General features: G+C 47.4%; 1 protein-coding gene across 2 annotated transcripts; it reads right to left on the reverse strand.

Moving 5' to 3' along the window:
* Positions 1 to 193: 193 nt before the first annotated feature.
* On the reverse strand, positions 194 to 26,469 carry SOCS7 (suppressor of cytokine signaling 7). Of its 2 annotated transcripts, XM_033169495.1 has the most exons (10): positions 25,168 to 26,469; positions 19,025 to 19,089; positions 16,702 to 16,806; positions 13,671 to 13,775; positions 8,670 to 8,800; positions 6,791 to 6,959; positions 6,378 to 6,506; positions 4,723 to 4,858; positions 1,889 to 2,048; positions 194 to 509 (listed from the first exon to the last, which is right to left on the reverse strand). In XM_033169495.1, exons 1-9 carry the CDS (start codon positions 26,235 to 26,237, stop codon positions 1,928 to 1,930), a joined length of 2,031 nt encoding a protein of 676 aa, XP_033025386.1. In that variant the 5' UTR covers positions 26,238 to 26,469; the 3' UTR covers positions 194 to 509; positions 1,889 to 1,927. The 2 variants fall into 2 exon arrangements, with proteins under 2 accessions (XP_033025386.1, XP_033025387.1); XM_033169496.1 differs by lacking the exon at positions 13,671 to 13,775 and having other exon boundaries at positions 25,168 to 26,467.

Below are 26,469 nucleotides of genomic sequence, written 5' to 3' on the forward strand. Positions count from 1 at the left end.
CCCCAACACAACTGCTTGATACAGCTGGGTATACCTTGGGCTCAGCGTTCTCCCACAAGGACAATTTGACAGGGAAACACAGGGGTTGGTTTGTTTTCTTGCTCGCTAAGTCTCAAGAGTCTGCTGCACCTTCAACCCCAGCCCCCAAAGCTCACCCCCAGCCCAAAAATGCCAGACAGGTCAACAAAATGTAAAAAATCGGCTCACTATTTCCCATGCTGGAAGAAAGGGGAGGGAGGGGGAGGGAAGCACCAAAAAAATATAAATTTAAGAAGAAAAATATCATGACATTCTCCATGTTTCCAGGAGCTTGTAGTCCAGTTTTCGGCAGATTCCAAAATTTCATTATGGAACCAGATGGGGTCATGGCTCCTGTTTCTCTGCACACAGCTGTGCTTTCTTTTCAAGCCCTGGGTCCTCTCTGGAGGCCAAGAAACAGCCAGAAAGCAAACGCCAAGAGTCCTCTCCAACGCAGCTTCCACAGCGACAGGATACTGGTGACCGAATTCCTAATTTGGGATGGGTGAAGAAAGACAGAGGGGAACAACCAAGTTCAGACCACTAGACAGAGCCAAATGGCACCAGATCCTTGCTTTAGCAGATCCAAAAAACGAAAAGACCAAAGGGCTGGGGGCTGCATATACTTTGCGCTTCTGTGAAAGGACAGAACTCCGCATTGGTACAAGTGTGGATTCAATTTTTTTTTAAATGAAGTTTCCAGCTTTTATAGTTGTGAAGAAGAGCTTGTAAGCATGATGCCTGCATAGCACCGATTCAGGCTTCAGGCTTGTGTAGCTTTCCTTCCTTACAGCTTTTAAAAGTAGCCTTGGACCGAACAGCCCTTCAAAGACAGAGGGCTGTCCTCTGCGAAGTCCAACCTGGACAAAAGGTGCCCGTAAGACCGTGAAGCCTAGAGCCTAAAATTACCTGACTGTGTCAGTGGTGTCAAAATAACCACCAGGAAAAGATGATAAAGAGGCAACAGAAACTAAGAGGAAAAACTAACTGTAAAAAATACCCCATGAAACAAGTTTTTCTAATGTCCGGCAATAATGCTAGAAGTTTCCAAGGACAATATTTCCCAGTATGAGTGCCCTGTCCTCCAAGTGCCTCTTAAGACCCCTTCGTTCCATTGACAAAAAAACAACCGATACAGCCAGAGTCCCAAACCACCAGGGGCCCACCAAGTCCCAGACTCCAAGCCTTTATTTTTTTAAAAGGAAGACCCTTGTTGTACCACAACTCCCATCATCCATGACCACTGGTCCTGCTAGCTAGGGGTGATGGGAGTTGTTCATCGTTCAGCTGAGTTGTTCACTGAGGTTCAGCACTGAGGGCCTTCTGGCCGTTCCCTCACTGCGAGAAGCAAAGCTACAGGGAACCAGGCAGAGGGCCTTCTCGGTAGTGGCGCCCAGCCTGTGGAACGCCCTCCCATCAGAGGTCAAAGAGATAAATAACTACCTGACATTTAGAAAATACCTGAAGGCAGCCCTGTTTAGGCAAGTTTTTAATCTGTGATATTTTAATGTATTTTAATATTTGTTGGAAACCGCCCCGGGTGGCTAGGGTGACCCAGCCAGATGGGCGGAGTACAAATAATAAGAAGTTGTTGTTGTTGTAGTAGTCTAACAACAGCAAAGTTTGAGAAATACTGCACGGTGTGGCCTATGGATGAGAAACAAGATATTGCAGGGGCTCCAACTCCCCTCACCCTCAGTCAGCACAGCCAATAGGCCAGGTCTGCTGGGAATTGGCAGGCCTGCAGCGTCTGAAGGGCCACGAGTAGAAATGTCAAATTGGAAGGGACCCCAACTGTCATCTAGGAAGGAGTCGCAGATGAAGAATCCCTGCTCCAACCCTTGTATATACAATAATTTTTTTACGTTACCATTGGTGACAGCAGCAAGGCGGGAGGGGGGGCCCCTCGCTACGTTGAAGACTCTGTCTCTTGCTTCTGTTTGGAAACAAGCTGAGCTTCCTTCAGGGAGAGATACACCTCCTCCTGGGGGTCGTAGTAGTAGAACTTGCGGATATACGAGATCAGAGGCCTAAGGGAACAGAGAGCCGAGGGACACTCAGGAGATCTTGAGGGCACGGTGGTTTGTGGAGTGGAAGTGAATCACCTCCCTCTTACTTAAAAATAAAGACTTGAAACCCAAAATTGGGGTTATCTCTGCAAACACAACATCAATTTTCAATGGTTAGGATTTTGGAACCCACTGACTGGGGCTACCCTATGCTCCCTCGCTCCAAGAGGGTTATCACGATGACAGAAAAAGAGGGAAGGCACAGTAAGATAGAGGTTGGGGAATCTTTGTCAGGCCAGGGCCCACATTTCAGTGGGGGAGGGCAGGACTACGGGCAAAAGTGAGCAGAGAGATGGGTGCAACTCTTCCCTTTCTAGGCAATGTTTCAACTGCAGGAGAGTCAGAGGGTTCCAAGCACAAACACCCTCTCCTCTTCGTCATCCAGGTAAGCAGAGGATATCGTTCGGGACACATTCCAGCTAGGAAAAGGCCATGGAGAAAGTTTGGGGTGACCTGGGAAGAACCCCAGAGAGGGCAGAAGGCTCCTGTGCCCAAGGTTCCCCACCACTGCAGTAAGAGAAAGAAGAGACTTAAAAACTGTGTTCCACTGCAGATGAGCCCCAGATCTAATTATGTTCAAACTCTTGTTGGAATTCAGCCATCCTAAGGCCTCTGCACCCTGTTCCCAACTTCTTGGTTCCCTGCTCTCTCTCTCTCTCTCTCTCTCTTTCTCTCTCTCTGCCTCTCCCAGGAAAAAGTTAACAGCTCCAGAGCCAGAACCAGCTTCCTTCCCCACACCACCTCAGCCCAACATGCTTCCCTCTGTAATGAACACAAAAAAGTTCTTAAACATTTTGCTAACACCACTCGGCAGTTCAACCTGTAAGTGCGGGAAGGAGAGTATCACAGACAACCCCCTCTACCCTGGGGCCTTTCCAGGCAATTTACAGCACAACAAAAAATGCAGAGCAACTACTCGTTTGTGGAATCCCCAGATGTTTCCCCTCAAGCAAGCCGTTTGCTCCAGGCAACATCCCATTATCCCAGAGTGCAACAGCAGCAGACATTGCAAGTGCTTGGAAAAAGGCTGGTCCTTCTCTCTCCCTCCTCTCCCTGCCACCATTTGATGTGGAGTGCTTGTCTGGAATGCCATTGCTCAAGGTCTGGTTGCCACCACTGGTTTACTCTACTCCATCTGACGGCATGCAGTTCGCATGTGTTTATGTGAACCAGCTCCACCCCCCCCCCCAAAAAAAAATCACAGTTGAGTGACATGGGATGATACAATTATTATTTTTTAATCTCTAGCATCGGATCTGTGATACTCTAAGAGCAGGGGTCAGCAAACTTTTTCAGCAGGGGGCTGGTCCACTGTCACTCAGACCTTGTGGGGGGCTGGACTATATTTTGGGGGTGGTGGTGGTGAATGAATTCCTATGCCCCACAAAGAACCGAGAGATGCATTTTAAATAAAAGGGCACATTCTGTAAAAACACCAGGCAGGCCCCACATTTAACCCAGAGACGCATTTTAAATAAAAGGGCACCTTCTACTCATGTAAAAACACGCTGATTCCCAAATCGTCCGCAGGCCAGATTTAAAAGGCGATTGGGCCAGATCCGATCCCCGGGCCTTAGTTTGCCTACCCATGCTCCAGAACAGGGTTTCCGAAAATTTCGGTCTCCAGCTGTTGTTGGACTGCAACTCCCATCACCCCTAGCTAGCAGGACCAGTGGTCAGGGATGATGGGAATTGTAGTCCAAAAAGTTTGGGGAAATCCTCCTCTATAGTCACACAGGAAACTCCCTGCTTGATGCTGCAGTCACCGAGTAAGCAATGTGCTACGTGTCAACCTAACCCTAAGTGACACAAACACCCAAGGAAGGGAAGGGGCACCTATGCCCCTCCCCAGATACTGTCAGGCTAATGGTATCCCTGATACCATTGGCCGTGCTGAAGAGAGTCCAAAAGTTATCCCATTCTCAAGTTTCTTCTATATAGCAAGGGAGGGGCATTTTAATCACATGCTGTTGCATCACCACCTCTAGGAGAGTATAAGCCAGTGGCTTCCAAATCTTTTCTCCCCTGCCCCCAGCCACTCAAAAATTGCAGCCAATGTACTGTGCCATGCTGGGTGCTGCATGGTGTGTATTTTTCATCGCTTCTTGCATATTGCGTTCCAGTTTCAATTCCATAGAAGCAATAAAAATGCAACTGAACTAGGACTATTTATTGCAATGGATGTGCCATGCCCAACCAGAGATACACATGGGCTGCCTAAATGAAGGTGAGGGGTCATTGGGGTCCCCACAGAACAGAGTTTGGGAATCCCTTTTATGTTATTAGAGGCTCACACAGGTCAACTCCCTCCTCCCGTCCAACTTTCTGTAGGTCTGTTGTTTTTAGAGTTTTTCCTTTTAAAAAACAAATCAAAAGCATCTTAATTTTACAAACCTAGATACTTGTTCATATCTTAGAAGTCCCCTGAGCATGCAGTAAAAAAACTCAAAAGCCTTATCTTTGGATGACCCCATTCAGTTTCCAAACTGAGATGCACACAACCTCCTGGCTTTGCTATTAAGACGGAACAATGAAGAAGAAGATGCAGCAGCTAGATTTCTGTACCTAGGGTATTCCTTAAAATGGGAGTTGGGAAAAAACACAAAACAAAGCACAGAACAGAACGGAACCTTACTTGGGGAGCGGTAGTTCTGGAATGTGATCGATGCGGACCAGCTGCCTTATCCGGAAGCGGCAAAGGTGCTGTAGCGATTTAACGTTGCTGAACCTAGAGACGGGATAGAGGAGCTGGACAGGGGTTGGAGGGAGACCTGCAAGTTAAAAGTAAGTAAGTAAATACATTGGGAGTGGGGGAGAACTTCTCAGGAAATATCTCTGCAGCTATCTCAGAAACATCCAAGAAAGATATTTGTTAGGAGCATGAGGCCAAGTGAGTGATGGAAGCCTCTCCAGCCACTGCCTGTATTGGACACTTGCTGGAAGCCTCTCCAGCCACTGCCTGTATTGGACACTTGCTGGAAGCCTCTCCAGCCACTGCCTGTTTTGGACACTTGCTGGAAGCCTCTCCAGCCACTGCCTGTTTTGGACACTTGCTGGAAGCCTCTCCAGCCACTGCCTGTATTGGACACTTGCTGGAAGCCTCTCCAGCCACTGCCTGTATTGGACACTTGCTGGAAGCCTCTCCAGCCACTGCCTGTTTTGGACACTTGCTGGAAGCCTCTCCAGCCACTGCCTGTTTTGGACACTTGCTGGAAGCCTCTCCAGCCACTGCCTGTATTGGACACTTGCTGGAAGCCTCTCCAGCCACTGCCTGTTTTGGACACTTGCTGGAAGCCTCTCCAGCCACTGCCTGTATTGGACACTTGCTGGAAGCCTCTCCAGCCACTGCCTGTATTGGACACTTGCTGGAAGCCTCTCCAGCCACTGCCTGTATTGGACACTTGCTGGAAGCCTCTCCAGCCACTGCCTGTATTGGACACTTGCTGGAAGCCTCTCCAGCCACTGCCTGTATTGGACACTTGCTGGAAGCCTCTCCAGCCACTGCCTGTTTTGGACACTTGCTGGAAGCCTCTCCAGCCACTGCCTGTTTTGGACACTTGCTGGAAGCCTCTCCAGCCACTGCCTGTATTGGACACTTGCTGGAAGCCTCTCCAGCCACTGCCTGTATTGGACACTTGCTGGAAGCCTCTCCAGCCACTGCCTGTATTGGACACTTGCTGGAAGCCTCTCCAGCCACTGCCTGTATTGGACACTTGCTGGAAGCCTCTCCAGCCACTGCCTGTATTGGACACTTGCTGGAAGCCTCTCCAGCCACTGCCTGTTTTGGACACTTGCTGGAAGCCTGTCCAGCCACTGCCTGTTTTGGACACTTGCTGGAAGCCTCTCCAGCCACTGCCTGTATTGGACACTTGCTGGAAGCCTCTCCAGCCACTGCCTGTATTGGACACTTGCTGGAAGCCTCTCCAGCCACTGCCTGTTTTGGACACTTGCTGGAAGCCTCTCCAGCCACTGCCTGTTTTGGACACTTGCTGGAAGCCTCTCCAGCCACTGCCTGTATTGGACACTTGCTGGAAGCCTCTCCAGCCACTGCCTGTTTTGGACACTTGCTGGAAGCCTGTCCAGCCACTGCCTGTATTGGACACTTGCTGGAAGCCTGTCTAGCCACTGCCTGTATTGGACACTTGTTGGAAGCCTCTCCAGCCATTGCCTGAGCCCCCACTCTCCTTCTAATAAAAGACTTGGCCCTACACATCTGCTATGTGTTAGGAATGTAGTGGATCTCACAATCAAAAGCATCTAAATGTTTCACACGCACATTTAAATACATACCTGGAACCCTAGATCGCAAGAAATAAAGGAACTTCCCATTTTTGGAGTGCATGATGGCACGTTTGATGAACTCCACCACGGACTGGCAGCGGTCTTCAAATTTGGGGTGGCACCAAAGGCTGAAGGTCCCTGCCAATGAAGAAACATTAAGGGGCATGTTGGACAGAAAAGCAGAGGGTGGAAGAACATTCATTTGGTATGTACATGTGTCCCCTCCCAGCCTCTACAAAATAACGGCAATCTGCACAGGTGAGTGGATAGAATGCTGGCCCTGAGAGATCAGGCTTAAGAGTCCAACCTCTATCATAGATGCTCCCTTGGGCAGATTCCTCTCTGTGTGAACTTGACCTTCTCTGCAAGATGAGTAGGATGCCACCCTAGGTTAATGCCCTTGCCCTGCCCTCAAGGCTCACCTCTGTAATGCTCCATTCTGGTGTGGTGGGTTATACCCTGTGATCGAAAGCTGAGGCTCAGGATGTACCGAGGATCGGAGCTGTCACGAACCAAGAAGGACCCGTCAGGTTTCCCTTTCAACTTCATTTCAGCATCTTCCCAGTTCATTGGTCCCCAGTACCAACCGCACTGTTGGTTTTTTTTTTAAAAAAAAAAGAAGAAAAAAGAAGGGACATTTTTATTAAAAGATAACTGGAAACTAGTTAGGTTTTTTCCCCAAGCCTTTTGTAGCTTACTGTCACAGCATAATGATTTGTGTTTGCAACGCGGTCTAAGTGATGTTCTGCACAACGGGATTTCCTCATCCTTTCCCTTTGCTGTCCCCCTGCCCCCAAAATCTACTCCAGAGGTCACCTCAACCCTCTGGAGCAGATTTTGATGGTGATCAGGGAACTGCAGGAGAGAAGAAAGATGGCAGCAAAAGTCGGTTGCACAGACAGAAGTCTGTAGCATGAGTGGAACAGCAGTTTTATGTACAACCCAATGTGTTTTGTTTTTTTGGAATCGTGGGATAAATGGGAATCGATCTGATTAAACAGCGAACTTTTACAAGCATGTGGCTGTACATTCCAGCTCCAGCACCTATTCTCTGGCTTAGCATAAGGAAAGCAGAGTTGCACTAATTTACTCTAAGCAAAAGATTACTTAAATAATCCAGGCGCATAACGCAAGTAGGCAGTTCCCTGTAAAGTCATTATAGGAATTTCACTGGCCTAGAACCAGAGAGGCATGAGTCACTTATTTTCCCTTACGTTATTACAAAATAAGACACACTGGACTGCAAAACAGCAGTGTACGCATGCAGGGCCAGCCCACCCATGAGGCAAGGTGAGTGACCACCTCAGGCGGCAGGATTCACAGGAGCAGCAGATACCACTCTCAATCTTTCTTGCCCCACTTGTTCCTGATGTACCGGTAGGTCTTCCCTGCCCCTTTCTTCCTTGGCAGGGACTGGGGGAGCCATTAGGGGGTCCCGCCTCAGGTGGCAAAATGTATTGGGCCAGACCTGCATGCACACACCTGTTCCAAACCAGCTTTAACCATCTGCAAAAGAAAGGATCAGCAAGACCACAGGTTCTGTGCAAGCTCTGGCGATCCACACTTTACCACACACAAAGGCATTTTACTTTTAGCCCCTGTGCTCATGATGGAAGCCGAGCATCATCACAACGGAACCATCATATGAACTTCTGCTGAACTTTCAAAAAATATATTTTCAACCTTCCTTTTTCTATTTTCTATTTCTTTTTCTAAAAAAATTATTTATGCGTTCCAAATTTATACATTTTGCTAATTTTACAATCATTTTAACATTTCAAAACTTCGACTTCCTTCCCCCTCTTCCTGCGGTTCCTTAAATTTAATTGTATTATCTTCTGCATATCCAAATTAACTTAAACAATCCTGCCAATATTCTTATCTGTTTACAATTCATCTGTAAATATTCAATAAATCAATTCCATTCTTTTATAAAATGTTTGGTTATCTTGATTTGTTATTCTTCTGCTAAGTTTCGCCATTTCTGCTTATTCCGTAAGTTTTCGTATCCATTCTTCCTTTGCTGGGACTTCTGCTTCTTTCCATTTTGGGGCGAGTAACATTCTCGCCGCTGTAGGAGCATACATGAATAAGCTTCTATACAGTTTAGGTAGTTCTGTCCCTATAATTCCCAAAAGAAAAGCTTCTGGCTGTTGTTTTTTTACAAACAAAATCCTGTTCAATTCATTATGTATCATCTTCCAGTAAGCTTTAACCTTACAACAAGACCACCACATATGATAAAGAGAACCTTCTTTCTCTTTACATTTCCAACACTTATTTGGTTTAGATCGGCCTTACTTTTTCTAGTTCCCGCAAACTAGCTGCAAAACTGCTCGAGTCAGGCCGGTAGAGAGGGCACTGGAGGTGCTGTGCAGGTTGGCTGTGTACCGCTTCTGGTGCTCTGATCGGTATGATCCGGGGAAACGCATCTGAAAGGGGAGAAGAAAGGGGTAAGACATGCCGCTACCCAAGGAATTAAAAAGCCAAGAAGGCAGGTGGCAGCTGCCTATGGCAGCAAAATTCTACACCGGTCCTGAACAGGACATAACCGCCCACCTCCCAACATGCAATGAAGAGAAATTTGCATAGGCAAACTCGGCCCTCCAGATGTTTTGGGACTACAATTCCCATCATCCCTGACCACTGGTCCTGTTAGCAAGGGATGATGGGAGTTGTAGTCCCAAAACATCTGGAGGGCCGAGTTTGCCTATGCTTGGTATAGACCCTGCACCAGAAGCAGTGGCAGCCTTCCCAATGTTGTTGGACTATTACTCCCATCATCCCTGACCACTGACAACATTTGCTGGGGATGATGGGAGTTGAAGTCAGACAACATCTGGAGGGCCACAGGTTCCCCATCTCTGGCCTACAGCTGCCTAGAGACTGTTCAAAACTCTAATATACTCTCTGAAATGTAATTAGAAGTTAATAAATATATATACATATAAACCACAGCAATATAAGAACTGGATGAAAACATCAATCAAGAAAACCGCTTGGATTAAATTATATAAATTTGGAATTAATTGGAATTAATTTGATATTAACTGGTATTTGCATAATTGGCAAAATTGTAGTAATCCTGGGTAAACATTGGAAAACTAATAAAAATTTATTTATTAAAAAATACCCTAATATACTCCAAGCCTCCTACAGTAAGCTTCACTCCCCATATACCAATTTTCCACATACCAATTCTTACTATTACAGTGGTACCTCGGCTTTCGAACATCTCCGCTGATGAACATTTCGGTTTGCGAACGCCATAAACCCCGAAGTGAATGCTTCGGTTTTCAAACACGCCTCGGAAGTCAAACATGCCACACGGCATCCACTGAGTGCAAGATCAGTGAGGCCTAGCTGTTGACATATTGAGTTTTCTGTTTTCAAACGTTTCAGAACTTGAACAGTCTTCCGGAACGGGTAACGTTCAAAAACCGAAGTACCACGGTATAACCATTGTGTGCTCACCTTGGTGCCAAAGACAGCACTGGGCATCCTTGGGCAACTACTAGGGCATTAGCAGGACCCACTTGCGATACCTGCCCTGAGTACCCTTGGTTTTGTTTTTTTACCCCTGGGCCGGCACTCCGAGCAGCATCGGGCAGCTGGATCTAGCCAACCTTTAAAATTCCCATAATGCCCCCAAACTTAGCATCAGTGTGAGTCATTGCGGGAAACAGCCACCACTAAATCAAGAGCCAACTCTGGCCCACCTCCTCCCCTGCTTTCCTACTGGCGAGAGGTAAATGTTTCTGGAAGGGAAGAGTGGTGGAGGAATGTAGCTCTTTGAACACTGGAAAAGAACCTGGCAAATGCATATTATGATTAGCTGGATTGGTCTCCTTTCTATAGATAGCTATGCTCAGATATCTTTAACCTCAAACCTTAAACACAATACTGTACCAAAATCAGCTAAAAAGAACTTTCCTCTATTTCTGGCGTTCAGGCCATTGGAAATGTAGCCACAATCGAGGAGGAGGTATCGTCAGACCTTGGGGTACCCCAAGGTTGGCAGAGGTACAAAATATTCAGGGGGGAAGCTAAGCAGGGCTGGGGAGGATCCCAAACAGCCCAAAGAGGACTGAGCGAGTTTAGTGGCCACAGAATACTATATTTTTTTGGGGGGGGTATGGGGACACAGAAAACCAGGTGGGAGGGTGGATACAATGGAGTACTTCTGGAGCAGGCTTGGCTGGCTGACCGGATCAGAAGCACTTCTCCATGCAACGTTTTGTTGCAGCGCTCACTTCTCTTTAGCTAGCTAGCTAGAACATTCACACCAACCATCAGTAACCAGGAAACACTGCATATGAAGACCTTCAGTTTCTCATTGGCTGACGAAAGGGAACCCTAGATGTCTCTAGAGGCAGATCTCCCCCAGGCAGGGCATTCCATAAGGCAAGTGCCACTGCAGGCTAAATCCCTAATTAGTTCCCTGGCTGAGATCTCACTTCATGCAGGGGGACAGAAGAAAGAGGCATCAGCCACAGTTCTCAGAAGGCTGGAGTGGGACTGAACTACACAGGAAGCAGAAGCTGTGGTGGGGCTGGGGAAAGGCGGGGTGAAGCAGACACTGGACACTCCCAGTTGCAGAAAGCGAGTCTCTAGACCAGGGTTTCCCAAACTTGAGCCTCCAGCTGTTGTTGGACTACAACTCCCATCATCCCTAGCTAGCAGGACCAGTGGTCATGGATCATGGGAACTGTAGTCCCTAAAAAACACCTGGAGACCCAAGTTTGGGAAACACTGCTCTAGGGTTGACATGTTTTCTTTTGGAGGGGCAACCTGGCAATCTGGGGAGTGGGTGGCTTGGGAACAGGCTCTGTATTGGGGGGGGCAACTTCACACACAAAAAACATCAACAAATTTCCGGATATTTACTTCTTGAAATATGGCAACCCTACCCTAGACACACACTGCACCATTGCCCCAACAGATGGAAAAGCTCTTAATAGTGCTTCTGCTGACTTTCTACTTTGTTTCTGGCTATTAATTTAACTGAGCAGTTTTAAACAAGCCGCTGTATGACCCTTGTCTTTTTTAAAAATGAAGAGGCGGGAAAACGTGCCTTTGCTAAAATGAGCCGTTCCATAGCCTCAACTCACCTAAAGATCAACACCTCAAACCACATCTGGCCGGTGTTCAGGTACACAAACTGGCAATCCCTTCCTAGTATAAATCAGGCAGGCACCATCCTTGCTTGGTTAGAACAGTTTTATTCCAGGAGGCTCTTGCACTGCAAATGTTCCTCCAATGTCGTATATTTTACGCTTTCATTTTGTAAACTGTTTTTGAGACTTGGATGGTGAAAAGCAAGGTATAATTTGTTTATTTTAAATGAACAATTTCCATCCAGTAAAAAATAGCTCCAGAGATGGGGAGCTGTCACCAAGGGTGCCTTCAAATATAGCTCAGTTCAATAAATTTTAACCCAGTCTGCCTCAAGGAACTTGTGGGGGTAATAAAGGGCATATATCTTGGGAGGTTTAAGTCACTATCAGAGGGAGGAATTCTAAATACTGTACAGCCCTGGTTGGCCACAAGGGGCAGCAAAGTCACATATACAGTACTTTTGGGGCCACCTTTAGTGGGAAATCTCATTGGAAGCCCGTTTGATTCCAAAAGAATTCTATATTACATGGGTAGCAAGAAACTCCTTGGTTTAAGGAGGTCACTGACAAGGGGAATGGCAGGTTCTGATTATGCTTAGTAAATGCGCTTGCTGGTTTCAGTTGAGATACTGTTTGAGTTGTACAACTTGGTAAGGCAGTCTACCGTGTTTCTCCTAAAATAAGACACCGTCTTATATTTTTTTTCGCTCAACAAAACACAGTATGGCTTATTTTCAGGGGATGTCTTATTTTAACCGTGTCGCATCGGTACGCTGCATAGCCACGCCTCTCCAGGCTGTTTTAATGGGAGGTGCCGCATCACTATGGCTTATTTTCGGGGTATGGCTTATTTTTGGGGAACGGCTTATATTTCGCAAATGCATAGAAATCCTGCTATGGCTTATTTTATGGCTATGTCTTATTTTAGGAGAAACAGGGTATATTGGGCAATGTGGGGCAGAGTCCCGCTGTTATTTTTTTCTGCACCCCAAAATCCAAAGCTATATCTCAGCCTTCCCATACCCCACCATCCCACTGAGTCATGTTCATTCAGAAACTTTTCTAGAGCAGAGCTGTGTGTCGTGACGTGTGAGTGTGTCAGGTGCAGTGTGTAAGTGTGTCGGGCAAACACACCCCGTGCTCCTCCCAGGGCTGGAAAGGGGTTAGTTTAACCTCTGGTTTGCGAGTAAAACTGAATTACTGTGTCGTGAAATGATGCAAAACGGAATTACTGTGTCACGAAATAATGCACGTCTAAAAAGTGTGTGACCAGCATGAGAAGTTTAGAAAGCTCTGTTCCAGAGGCTTTTCTGCCCACCACTTTTGTCATAACCAGCTGGAAAATTACAGGTATATTTGATGCAGACTCCTAGAAATGCAAGACTTCCAGGGGCCCAAGTATTCCTCTCTGATGCTCTCATCCAAGAAGCATGCTTAAGTACCTGCTGTATTTTTTATTATGCAAGGGAGGAAAATGGAAAGAAAACCAGTTGACCCTGCCTTCCCTTAGCTGCCCTACCTTAACTGGTTACCAGTATCACTGCTGGTTCACTGTGCAACAGCAGCATTATGGAGCCACCACTCACTTCTAGGGGAGAGCAAACAAGAAGGCAGAGCACAGCTAAGGTGGTGGTCTCTCCCCCCCCCCCCCACCAATTCCAGACACCCATTACACCAGTGTCAGGACAGTGCAGGCAAGTTCACTACCAGCAAGTCAAATCCATAGCACCAAGGAGCAACAATGCTGACAACAGCAGCTCTGGTTAAAAACAGCAACCCAGAACGCCCATGACTCTACCGTATATACAATTACTCTAATTGTTTGAAAGTTAAAGTATCTGCAAAATTCTGCCCCAGACCACCCCATAGTAGCTAATAGGAGCAAGGCAAAATTTGTCAGGAGTCTTGAAAAGGGGCCAGGAGGAGAGGGTTTCAGCTGAATTCTGTGCACATCGCTTGGCATCTCCAGCGTGACCAAGAGAAACAGAAGGAGCTGGTGCCTTGCATGCAGTGCCATGGATTTTTTTATTTTATTTTATTTTTTGGTGCGTACTATTCTGTTTCTTGCACACCGCCTTGAGTCCAAAAATCCAATAATTAAAATGGAAAGCCCAGCTCCAGGGAGGGGAGGCGGAAATTTACAGCGGATTTTTTTGGAAACCACGAGGATCAAAGCTAAACTGACCCGGGGCGTGCGGCGGAGGCGGCGGAGGCAGAGGAAAAGACTGGAGGGACGAAGACCCCATCGGACCCACTAAGACAGATGTAGGCAGTGTCCCACTGATATCGTCTAGAAGAAGAACATAAAAATAATTGAAATGTCCAGGAACTAAGGAAAACTCAAATGGGGACAAGACAGGCTCGCATTAGCTTCACCTTCTCCAAGACCCAAACATTCACCTTGAGAGTCTTCTATATCAATTTAAAAAACGTGAAGACACATGCTTAGCAAAGGTTTTTCCATACTTATTTGCGGCATGCACAGATTGTAAAGCATTGGATATCTTGGGTGCTAAGATGAAAAGCTTCCCTTTCAGGAAAAGTTTTCTTGGGTGGGTGGGGAGGGAAACAACTTCAGATGCTGCAATGCTTCATCTTTTGATGGTCTCTTAGCCATCTGTCAATATGGTTGCCCGTAAGCCGTTTATTCCTGGGATTGTTTATCACCATTTAATAATGTGAGCAATCACTTCTCATAGGCACAAAGGTGTCCGAACATGTATGCACACATATACACACACACTGATGTTGCTGAAGATGCAAGAGTTCATATATTGAATTGCGGGGTGCAAAATCCTTCAAAAGACCAGACCTCAACATGATCATAGAATTACAGGCAGAAGGGACCCCGAGGGTCATCTAGCCAAAACCCCCGAAATGCAGGAATCTCAGCATGCAGTCTCCCATCCAATTTGAAACCATACCAAACCCTGCTTAGCTTTGCAAATGTGCAGGCAATTTTATTGCTGCACCAAGGAATCAAGTTTAAATCTGAGAGGTGCTGAAGGTGGGTTGGTGGGGTGTTTTTTGTTTTTGTTTTTAATAGCATAGCTATATTTTACACAAAGCAGGTGTAACAGCTTGGAAGGTTCAGCCACGCCAGCACAGCCCACCAGACATGCCCACCAAGGGACTCGGCGAAACTTCCTGGCTTTGTCTGTGACTGCAAAATAGGAAGGAGGAGCCGACAAGCACCTGCCAAGCCATAACCCACAGTTGGCTGGTTCCATTTGCAAAGGTGGAGGACGTGCCAAACAGGCCCGACTCACTGTTCCCCCGAAGAAGGGCTTCCTGGCTTGAAATGCGTAGAAGCTTCATTTCAGTTCGCATTATCCCTGGCATCTGGAGGGCCACAAGTCCCCCCACCTCTGCTTTAGACGTTGGCAATGCTGCCACTCCACCTGCCTTTATATAGCAGGGAACTTCAGGCACAGGAGCCAAACGCAGCTGTCCGTCTGGCCCCTCGGGGCTCTCTCCAAACTACTTCCTTCATCGCTGGCCTGCTTTTCACCCTTCCTTGACTGCTTTTGCCAGGCTGGAAAGTGCCCTTGATCTGGGATAATACCTACTGCTGCTCACTTGGATAGAAGATGGGCGAGATATGAATTTGCACACACACACAGAAACTTCTGGCTTGCGTGGCTAGAACACAACATTGCACCCTGTGCATTCTGGCCTCACCCACAACCAGGAAGGAATGTGACCCTTGCACAGGAAGGTCCGTGCTTTATTGCAACACTGACATGATACCATGCTGCCCATAGTCCTACCCATAGCAGCAAGTGATGAGAGACTCCATCTCTCTTGTAACACCTACTTCAGGGTTTCCCAAACTTGGGTCTCCAGCTGGTTTTTTATTTTTTTTACTACAATTCCCACAATCCCTGACCACTTGTCCTGCTAGCTAGGGATGATGGGAGTTGTAGTCCAAGAACAGCTGGAGACCCAAGTCTGGGAAACCCTGATCTAGCCTAAAACTTTCTGTAGCATCTAGCTTTCTATGCACTTCGTACCATCGTCCTTTGTTAAAGCGCCAGCCCTCTCTTGTCGCCAGCCTCCCATGCACAAAAGGTGCGCATGTTCATTCATCCTAAAGGGTGGCAAAACCCAAGTGCATTTCCAGCTGTTCAAGGGGAAGATCTGATGCCCAACGTAAAGGGGAGGTGTGCAAGTGCGGGAATAAGAGTCCATTCAAAGAGACATAACTGCTTCTGAGCTTTAGAAAGGAAATTGAATTTAAGGCTGCGCATATAATAAATGCTGCAACATTCCTGAGCTAAATGGAACATAATGGGCAGGTGCAGGCAGCTTTGCATGCTTAAATCTAGCAAGGCTAAGGTAGCTCCCATCATCCCTGACCACGCTGGCTGGGGTTGATGGGAGTTGGAGTCCGGCAACATTTGGAGGGCCACAGGTTCCCCACCTCTGATCATAGAATCATAAGAGTTGGAAGGGACCCCGGGGGTCATCTAGTCCAAACCTCCTGAAATGAAGGAATCTCAACACACAGTCCCCCATCCAATGCGAAACCATACCGGACCCTGCTTAGCTTTGCAAATGTGCCAGCAGTTCTATTGCTGCACCATTTTATAATTATATATGGACTTGTTTGCAAGTATGCACACAAATGATCCATCTACAAGAACCTCAGTTATCCTTTTCTTTTTAGAAAGCAAGGCAGCTTCTGGATGCTGTAACTATGTACATACGTGGGTTTGGTTTTTTAAAAAAATACACACACAGGGGGGGGCAACACTAAGCAGTATCTCAAAAGTCAAAAAGGGTATGAACAGGAATTCCAGGAGTGAAGGGAAAGAGATCAGTGTGACATATTTGACTCTTTACCCTTCTAGTATGGGTAACAAAAGCAGTGAAATTATGCCAAGCAAACATGCAACTTTGCTTAATACATAAAGGCTGCTGAATTTAACTTCTTGGCTCCAGTTTTGGTTGTGCTGCGCAGGATTTGGGGATGAGGGGGAGGAAGAGAGCACAGAAGATGACACAAGGCGGCTTCTCTGAGAACAAAAACCTGAAGGCTGTGAAGTGCTACACACCAAATAGGGTTTTGAGAGGCTTCCTTCCGTTCACTGAAAACATTACATAGCAGCAGATGGAAAAGATGGGGCAGGGCCTATTCTTGGGGGTGGGGGAGGAAGGGCTCTGGGGGAAATGAGCACGGTTTCGCAAAAGGTAGTTCAGGAGACAAGCAGTACCCAAAAGGCTGAGGCTTCGCCGTGGGGGAGGTGGCGGCGTCGGAGGGTGTGGGGACGTCAGACCGCGCTGGGAGATGTCGACATCAACCAAGGACACTGTCTCACCTAGGAAGATGTGGGAAAAGTAGACATTAGAACCAGCAGCATCCCAGAACACCACAGGGACTTGCATTCAATCCGCACCCAATCCCCAGGAGTTATTTTCTCACTGCCAGGCCTACGATCATCTGGTGCAGCTGCCTATAAACATGTGCAGAGTGCCTTTTCCCTTGCCCACTAAGCAACTGCACCCAGCTCTCCTTCATGACCTGTAAAATTTAGAAGATTTCTAGACATCTCGAAGAGGGATGACGTTGAACAACACTGAAACGCCTCCCCAAAACACACACACTTTAAATTGAAGAGCTTAATCTGTGCACTGTCTAAATAGAGCGAACGTAGAAACCACAAGCTGCATTCAGCTAGGTGTTACTCAAGAGCAGACCCACTGAAATTAATGGTCCCCAAGTTAGTCATGCCTATTAATTTCAACGGGTCTGCTCTGAGTAAGACTTGCATGGAAAGCAACCCTGTATCCCTGGAATGTTAATGATAGAAATTAACGATCATCATGTGATGGTGTGTATCTGAATGGGCCACCCTGCCTTCCTTTCTAAACAGCTGAGTAACAGCACGTAATACACCTGGTGATGATCTCCCCACCCCAAACAATACGCAATGGATAAGGCGAGCATAAACTTGCCCTGACCTATATTTAAAACCAGGAAATGAATCAAGTTATTCTCTAGTGTTGAAGTCAAAGCCAAGCTTCCTATTGCACTCCTACAACAACTCTGGAGTAAGCTCCATTGAACGCAACAAGCCATAGATCGCGTAGGCTTGCCCTCCTTTCGCTAGAAGGTGTTTGGAATGGAGTCGGATCCTCCGCCCTCTATATTCTCAAATGCACCCTCTGCCACAAGGGTGGAGAGGCACTTTCGGTATCTGACTCCAAAGGTCCTCCATAGTCAAACTGAACTGCAACCTACTTGTTGTTACATCAAGTAGGGAACTGCTAGAAGTTAGAATCAGCATTTTGCCCTCTGTGTTTTCTTAGATGCAACTTTGTGGTCTCTGATTTTGTGGATTTATTTTTTAACCACTAACTTTTAAATCATCATCATCATCATCATCTCTGATCTGGGTGAGCCCATGCAATTTTTCCTAGCACCACACTAATGCCTTTGTCCTCTCAGTCTAGTTGCTGAGATTAAACCCAACTTGGCCAGAGGGTTAGTGTACTTATTTATTAAATTTCCTTTCAGCCCTTCCTCCTAAAGGAGCCTAGGGCTGTTATATATAGGTGAGTTGCTGGAAGAGTTGTTTGCACCCTGATAAAGTCCCTTAATCCACAAGGGACTGATCTACCCTAATCAGGTATTAGGAATAGTTACTGATAGTGGTGAATTTTAGAGTATCCTGGGTAAAGTTGGAGCAACTGGACATCCTCTGATTGACTAAGTGTTTTCTGCTGCCACCCCTCTCCCCAGAGTGCAAGAGGAAGGACTCTCTAAAGCAGCCTATTCCCCATCTTGGGTCCCCGGATGTTGCTAAATTGCAACTCCCACCATCCATGGTCATTGGTTATCCCAGCTGGGATGAGGGAGGCTGGGCTCCAGGAGTAGTCTCATCCTGCCATGTGTTTGCAAAGATATGTTTTATTACATATCACACAGAGACACATATATGCACGAAGTACTGCATTTTTCCGTGTATAATACGGAGATTTTTTATTGGTTGCTGCCGCGAACAAGAGATTTTCATTGACTGGGCAGACAATTGGTGTCTTCTGCAACGCGTGAGATTGTCTGTGTTTGTGAGGTGGGTGAGCATCAATCCCCCCAAAAACAGCTCAACAAGTCTGGGCAATCCTCCCCAAAAAAGCTTAACAACTCTCGGCAATCTCCCCCCATTTTCTTAATTATACACAGAAAAATACGGGATTTTTAAAATGCTTACACTGAAATATAATAAAAATATAAGAGTGTCATCATGCAACCGCCTTCGGAGGATTTGTAGTGCCTCAACACAAACCTGGATTGCAAAGGGGGGTGGAATGGAAACGGGGTGGCAAACAGAGTGAGCAGAGGCACAGCACCAGTCTCCCCCCTCCAGAAAAAAGGGCAGAATCACTCCAAAGCCAGTTATGGGTTGTTGTTTTTTTAAGTGGTACTATTCTTAAGTTTAAAGACCCACGGCAACACATTATACATGCACAGATTAATAAAACCACAAGCAATTCCTTCAAGGGAAAAAGAAGAGAGAAATCAAGCTTGACACTCACCCGTGAAGAGGGGGCCGAAAGCAACTGGAGAAAAGGCACTTTGCGTTCGCATCAATCTCTGTTTTCTATAAAAAAAAGATGGACAGATGAGCCTGTAAATAAGACAATGCTGGGTGTCTGTTCACCTCTCAGAGGCTCCATCCTTCTACCCATGAATGCTGCCTCAAGATATCCAAAAACTATGTTTTTGAATTATACTCTCTGATTATAAGGAGCATAGGGAGAGCGTAGCTGCAACAAGGAAGCACACTATTTCAACACAGGCTGGTTTGCAACCTCACAGGGCTGCATTCCTATGCACATCTACCTGGTAGTGTCATTTGGCTCAATGAGACTTACTTCCAAGAAGGCATGAATGGTATCATAGGGGAGCCAGGGTGAAAATATTTGAAGTAAATAAGACAAACCCAATCATTCTGTTCATTCAGACCCTGTGATGCTGATTTAGGGAGTTTGAGGTTTTACTCTAAAACACACCTTGAATATAACTTTCCGCCTGGGAGGATGAAGCAGGCTTCTGGCTTTAATTCGGGGGGGGGGGTGCATGCCTCAGCTATCAGAGGGCTGCATCGTCATCTGGCTTCCAAGCCCCCATCCTTAAGAATTAAGATGCAACAAAGCTTCTATACCCCATGGTGGCAGTTATTAAACTCAATCTAACTAGAAGCGATTTGAGGAATCGCTAGTATCCAAGGTGCAAGACTGGCATTCTTCAGGGGCATTAGCACCCCAATAAAGTTCCCCTTAGTAGTTGTGGCCACTTTACAGAGTCAACCGGATTTCTGTGTTAAAGATGTTAGAAGGGCAGGAAATAAATTAAATCAATAATGCTTGCTTGTTCACGAAGCATATGCTTGGATTTTTCAAACTACTTTTATGACATTAAAAAACACACACACATTTGTTTTTCAAGGTCAATTTCTATTCTATTATCGCTATTATTGTCTTTGACTGCGTTTAACTAATCTGGCACCCTTTCCCACTCTATTACATACATATACACATATGGGCTGGGTCATATCTGGCTTTCAGCATTCTGATGTATCACCAGCTAGACATCGCAATATACTGATATATCACGATGTCGGAAATATGGATGGAGCTATGTAGAGGCATTGGCTGGCTTCATGGTTTTTTCCCCCTGAATCATAATTTTTGCACAGCACGCACACACACAAACCATAATCTGCAATATATTGCCAAGTCAAAAATTATGAAACCAATTATCACAATACGGACTCCAAACCAGTTTTGGTAGATATATCACCCAGTCCTAATACACACACCCCTTCCTCCCCACCCCATCTTTATAACCACAGACAAGTGAGTGAAGTGGTTCTATCTTCTTTTTACTCTCACTGACCATATTATCAGTTCAGCCATTGTGCAGGTGTGCTGAATTTGAAAGTGCACCCTTCCACCCAAAATCTAACTTTTAACCGGGGATGGGGGGGGGCAGCGGAGCAAGGGACATTTGCAATGGTAATCCATTTTCCTCCGCCATTTTGGAAGGGAGCTCCTTTTCAACACAGTCTATCCCACATAGGTATCTGTGCCCAGAAACCACAAACAGAAAATCTGGCTAGACGCCACAAATTATGTCAGCGTTCATTAACAGGAAACCGTATTCTATCACACATTTTTAAGTACCCAATTTTCCAAGGGGCCATGCTGACAAATCGGTGGTAATTTAGTCCACCTTCTTCTCCCAGCAGCGAAAATCAAACCGTGGAACAGAAGTGTAGACCAGTGCACGCACACCACAAATTATTCCAGTACACACCATAAATTTAAAGCACACACCCTGCCCCAAAGAAGCCTGGAAAGTGTCATTTACCCCTCACAGAGCTACAATTCCCAGAATTTTTCCTGCGGGGGGGGGGTGTGCTTTAAAGTTGTGGTGTGTATGAGGTAACTAAAATGCCTTAAGATGAAAAGGTGTGTTTCATATATATCAGTTTTCCAAAATTTACAAATACACACCTTACAATCACACGGTTCCAATACATAATAGACTTCCCTCCCCACCTTTTGTGGTTTCTTGTCTTATTTAAATTTTTAACACAGCATTTTCCCCTTTACTCCATTTTAAAGTTATTCTGCAGTTTATCTTTGATAATTTAAATTGATCAATTTAAGTTAACCCTACCAAGGCACTTGCTTGTATGCCATAATTTTTCAGGGATTACCACAAATGTTCCCCACTCTTTAATGAATTTTGTCCCCTCTTGGCTTCTTATTACACCTGTTACGTTTTGCCATTTTGGCATCAGTATGGTCAGCCAACTCTTCTTTGGTCAGTAAAGCATCCTCGTTTCACCTCTGGACAAAGATCACAAGGTACTTTTGTGCCCCGAGACACAACTGTGATTCATAAACAGCCTGGAGGCAGATGGGATAAGCTCCTCCAAAAGTATATGTGGGCAAGTGAAATCAATTCTATAGAACGTGGCTATTTTCAAGGCTGCTTGTGTTGGGTTGGGGTTATCTCTGGGTTTTGAGCTCCATTCTCAACCCCTAAAAAGAAAAAAAGTCTGCTGTTAACATGGGATAGGAGCATTTTCCTTTCGGACTCTCGGATCCTTCCTCTGCCATTAACCTCTGCAGTTCAGAAACCCATAAGTAAGTGCAGAGCAGAGAAAAATGACATACAGTAAATGCTTTGCGGGGGAAACCTCCATAGATAACTGAAGCCACATTTTGTAAGCGAGAGCAGTAGATAACTAGACAGAAACAAAGTCCAGCCGGGGGGAGGGGGGGAATCCTGTCTGGGATTTTTTGTTGGGAATTATCTCTCACTTCAGAGGTGAAAGGCAGTCAACCCTCGGAACACAAAATGGAACCCATCCATGCCAACTACGCCTAAAGTTAGAGATCACATCTGTATGAATCCCCCCTCAAGGAATCCTGGGAACTGTGGCTTACCCCCCCCCCACAGAGCTACAATTCCTGGTACCTTTAAACTACAGCTCCCAGGATTCTTTGCGGGAGGGCATGTGCTTCAAATGTAGATGTGGCCAGAGTTGGAATGAGCCTTGTAGGCCCACTAATCCCTCCTCGATGCAGGGAATCTAGAGCTACACCATACACAAGAGGTGGCTGTCCATGAAGACCCCCAAAGAGTGAGACCCTACCCCTCTAGAGAGCGTGGAGGGTGGCATAAACCCAATTTACTCAACAAAATATCCCTCACAAGTCTCTTCAACTCTGTCTCGAAGATATAGATGTTCTTTCTTCACACGATTCCCTCTGGAGCATTAGTCCAAAAATGTGTCTTCTTCATATTGCTATACTGATTTTGTTTTTCTCTCAGTCTTCTACCAAAAGGTTTGGGATACCTCACCCCCTCCTGTCCCCATTTTATATCCACAATACCCCTGTGAAGCAGGAGGTGCAATGGCCCAGTCCTCACAGAGATGACAAATCTGTACCTGGGCTGAACCACACTGCATGGAAGGAGGGGTCAACATGGTAGAATATTCCTCCATGAACATGTGCAATTCCTCCACAAAGAAAACCAGCATTTTGGCATCATCGCTGAGGAGGAGGAGTCTATCATGCAACACCTCTTATGCAATCTGAATTGGTACGAACCAGACACAAGCCCATCCCCTCAGCGAGAACTAGCTAAGAGTGAGTGGCAAACTTCAAGTCTAAGTAGAGATACAAACCCAGGAATCCAGCCAACTCTAGTTTCCATTGGAATAGGAATGGCTTTATAAGTAAAACAATCAATTATGGGTCTTTCCACTCTACCACCCCTGCATGCTGTCTTACACACACACCTATTTACACACACATGGTCCTTTAAAAAAAAGTAGTGGTAGTTAATACTTCTCGTAAGCTGCCTCAGAAGGGTTTGTATTCTGAAAGGCAGGGTGTAAAATAATTGTAAGAAATAAACAAACACATACACACACACACCCTTGGTTTTTCATTAGGTGCAACATATATGAATAAAGCTGCCCTAACCAAACCACTGGTCTTTTTATCCCAGACTTTTCCACTGTGACTGGCAAGTGTCAGGCAAAGAGGCCCTTTCATGCCCTTTTCCATCAGCACCATTTACTGGAGATGCCTGGGAACTTTGAATGGAAAGTGCATCTTCTACCACTGAGCTGTGAAAGAACAGACCAAAGAGAATTTATAATAATCACCAGCTGTAACCTACAAAGTTTGAACTGGTTCATGAACCCCAGGGTTATATGCTCTGCCGTATGCCCACATTAGATTTTAAATGTCTTGCTACCTGCCCTTGGGCGAGACAAGAGTCCATTAGACTCTATATTGTTTTAAGATAAAAATAATAAATTACTGGTATACTTAGAAAGCTTTGCAGCACAGAGGGTGTGGGGAACCAACGGCCCTCCAGATGCTACTGAACTACAGCTCCCATCATCCCTGGCCATTGGCCATGCTTGCTAGGACTGATGGGAGATGTAGGTCATTAATGTCTGGAGGGTTCACCTGTGCTACAGCATCAATAATACTAATACTAGTAATTTTATTACGTATAAAGAACTATTGCTAAATGTGACTGAAAAATTACAACTAGGCCAGTCTCATCCTACTATGCAATGCTCCTTGAACTCTGATTTCTACAACTGAAACATCTAGGCCTCAAAAACTGGAGAATCCACCATACCGCCACTGTGAACCACTAATCCAACACCTGAACATAAGAGTATTCACTCTTAACCCCTTAGGGTAGTGAAATTAGCAAAGGCCTTTAAAAAAAAGCATTTCTATGCCACACAGAGAAAATCCATGTTTAGTTCCCTCAACCTTAAACCCTTCTGTCCACAACTGGAAAACACAACTCTAGGTCTCAGATAAGCCACCTTTAGTTAAATTGCCAAGCGACAATTAAAAATAGAAAACCCACCAGTCATTGTTTATCTACTGGTTCCCCCACTATGTGTTACCCCTCACCTAGGGATTGTGTGTAACCAACGTGGTGCCCCTCCGGATGCGGTGGACTACAACTCCCATCATTCCTAGCTATTGGAGCTGATGGAAGTTGTAGTCCACAACATCCAGTGGGCATCATGTTGGCTCCCCCTGCTCTAGCTGCCCAACACCAGGGTGTTCCTTTGCAGTCAAAGGTCTTCCTCATCTTGAAAGAATCCAGTGAGATGCCTCTCCTGCTCCACGAGGAAAAGGGAATCTACCCTCCAGCTCCCACAAGCCCATTCAAGTGTGAACGCCTTCCCAGACAGTTCACAGCTTCTAGCCTTTCGCCACTAGAGAACTCCAGCCTCCACAGTCACCAGTGAAGTCCTCCTTTGGTATTCAGGGCTTAGACAGGCTTCCTCAAACTTGGCCCTCCAGATGTTTTTGGCCTACAGCTCCCATGATCCCTAGCTGGCAGGACCAGTGGTCAGGGATTGTAGTCTCAAAACATCTGGAGGGCCGAGTTTGAGGAAGCCTGTCTAAGCCCTGAATACCAAAGGAGGACTTCACTGGTGACTGTGGAGGCTGGAGTTCTCTAGTGGTGAAAGGCTAGAAGCTGTGAACCGTCTGGGAAGGCGTTCACACTTGAATGGGCTCTCAAGAGAAGATTATTTCCAGTCAAAAGAATGGAGCAGCAGGTGAACTTGGGACCTTCTGCATGCAAACCATTTGTGGTTGTAGATAGAAGGGTGGGAAGTGGAATCTCCTAGTCCCAAGTGGAAGCCAGGAAGACTGACGGGGCGGGGGGAGAGGCGAACAGATTCTCTCTTCTCTTTTTAGGCTTGAGGTCCTGCCCAAGAAAAGCCAAGACCTAAATTCTCTATCCTTCACAGCATGAACCAACTCCTGGAGGCTGAGGTTCCTTTGCGCTCCCCCCCCCATGAAATATTGGAGGAAGCAGGGCCCTCCAAAGTTGATGGACATTGCCATTCAAATGGTGTGGGTGCAGCATGCCATGTGTTCGATTATGCAGGGTGGGGCTTACCTGGGCCCTCCCATAATTTATTCAAGTTGGCACCCCTGCTTCACAGACTCCCTACCTGAATCCATAGCCAGGAAACAAGCACCTGAGAATCCTGTTACAACCATAGTCCTAGGCTCAGCCTTTGACACCAAGGATGCTGCTCCAACAGAGGGTCCCTTACCAGATCCCGAGATCCTCACCCCCCCTTTCTATTCTTTCCTCTTACCTGCCCGACTCTTGCTCCCGACACCCAGGGTGGGACACATCGGGAAGGCTCCCTGCCGTGCCGGAGGTGGCTCGGGAGGCAGCGGCTTGCAGCATCTCCCTCTCCCCGGCCCGACGTGCACCAGCGGGGGTTGTTGGGTTGCACGACGCTCCGCTGCAGCTTTTGGTGCGGAAAAGGCGGCTTAGGCGAATCTTCAAGGAGCCTTTCCTCGAGGGGGCGGAGGAGCAGCTTGGACGGTTGGCTCCGGCGGCGGGCACCGGGCCTGCCGGAGGTGGTGGTGGAGGAGAAACCGGGGTAGCGGTGGTTGCAACAGCGGGTGCTTGAAAGCGGCTATTCGCCGCGACGACCGGGCTGGAGGAATCTGCCTGCCCGACAGCCGCTTCCACCTCCTCTTCGTCCTCCTCGTCGGGGCCGAGAGCTTCTAACACGAGCAAGGCGTCGCTGGTCTCTTCCCCCGGGGGCAACAAGGGCATCGTGGGCGGAGGGGCTAGAGGCGGCGAAGGCAAGAGGCTCAGGCACGGGCAATCTCCGGGAGGCTTGCCCGGCCCTCCCGGGGCCGTCGGGGGAGCCTGGTGTAGCCCCAAGGCGGCCAGCTGCAACTCCAGGCCGGCCCCCGGAGGGAAGAGGAGGCCGCCAGCCGCTCCACTCCAGCATCGTCCTCCTCCAGGCTCGCCTTTCGGCGCGTCCAGGAGAGCGCACCGGTGCCTGGCGCACAGCAGCTCCGAGGGCGGTCGAGGCGTCGAAGGCGTGGGCAGGCAGGCGGACGGGGAAACCCCCGACGGCTCTCCCGCTTCGCCGGGGCGGAAGACCAGGAGCTGCGAGCCTCGGAGCCCGCCCGCCCTTCCACGATCCCCGGCGACGGCAGCGGAGCTTTCCCCGACGGCTCCGCCGAGCGCCAACCCGGCTGCGGCTGACTCGGCCCCGCCGTAGCCCAGCAAGCGGCTCAGCACCCGGTACGAGGCCGCCGCCGCTGCAACCGCTTCGCCGCCTCCGCCGCCTCCGGGCTCCGCCGCCGCCGCCGCTCCTCCTCCGGCCCGCTGCATCGCGCTAAGAGAGGCGGTGCATTGCATGGAGCAAAAGGCGAGCGGGCCTCGCCAAGCAAGCTGGACGGGGAGGCCAGCCCCGGATCCAGATCGGCTGTCCAAAAAAGCTCAAGGCTTTCGCTTGCTTGCTGGCTTGCTTGCTTGCTCGCTTGCCTGGTCGCTTAGGGGCCCGCCCGAGCAGTGGGTGTGCACGCCCTCCGACTTCCCTTTCCGCTGATGCGCCCGATGATGCGCTCTCCAATGTGACCAGCCCGTCCGC

Source organism: Lacerta agilis, chromosome 14 (genome assembly GCF_009819535.1).
Source record: "Lacerta agilis isolate rLacAgi1 chromosome 14, rLacAgi1.pri, whole genome shotgun sequence".
In the NCBI taxonomy this organism is placed as follows: Eukaryota; Metazoa; Chordata; class Lepidosauria; order Squamata; family Lacertidae; genus Lacerta; species Lacerta agilis.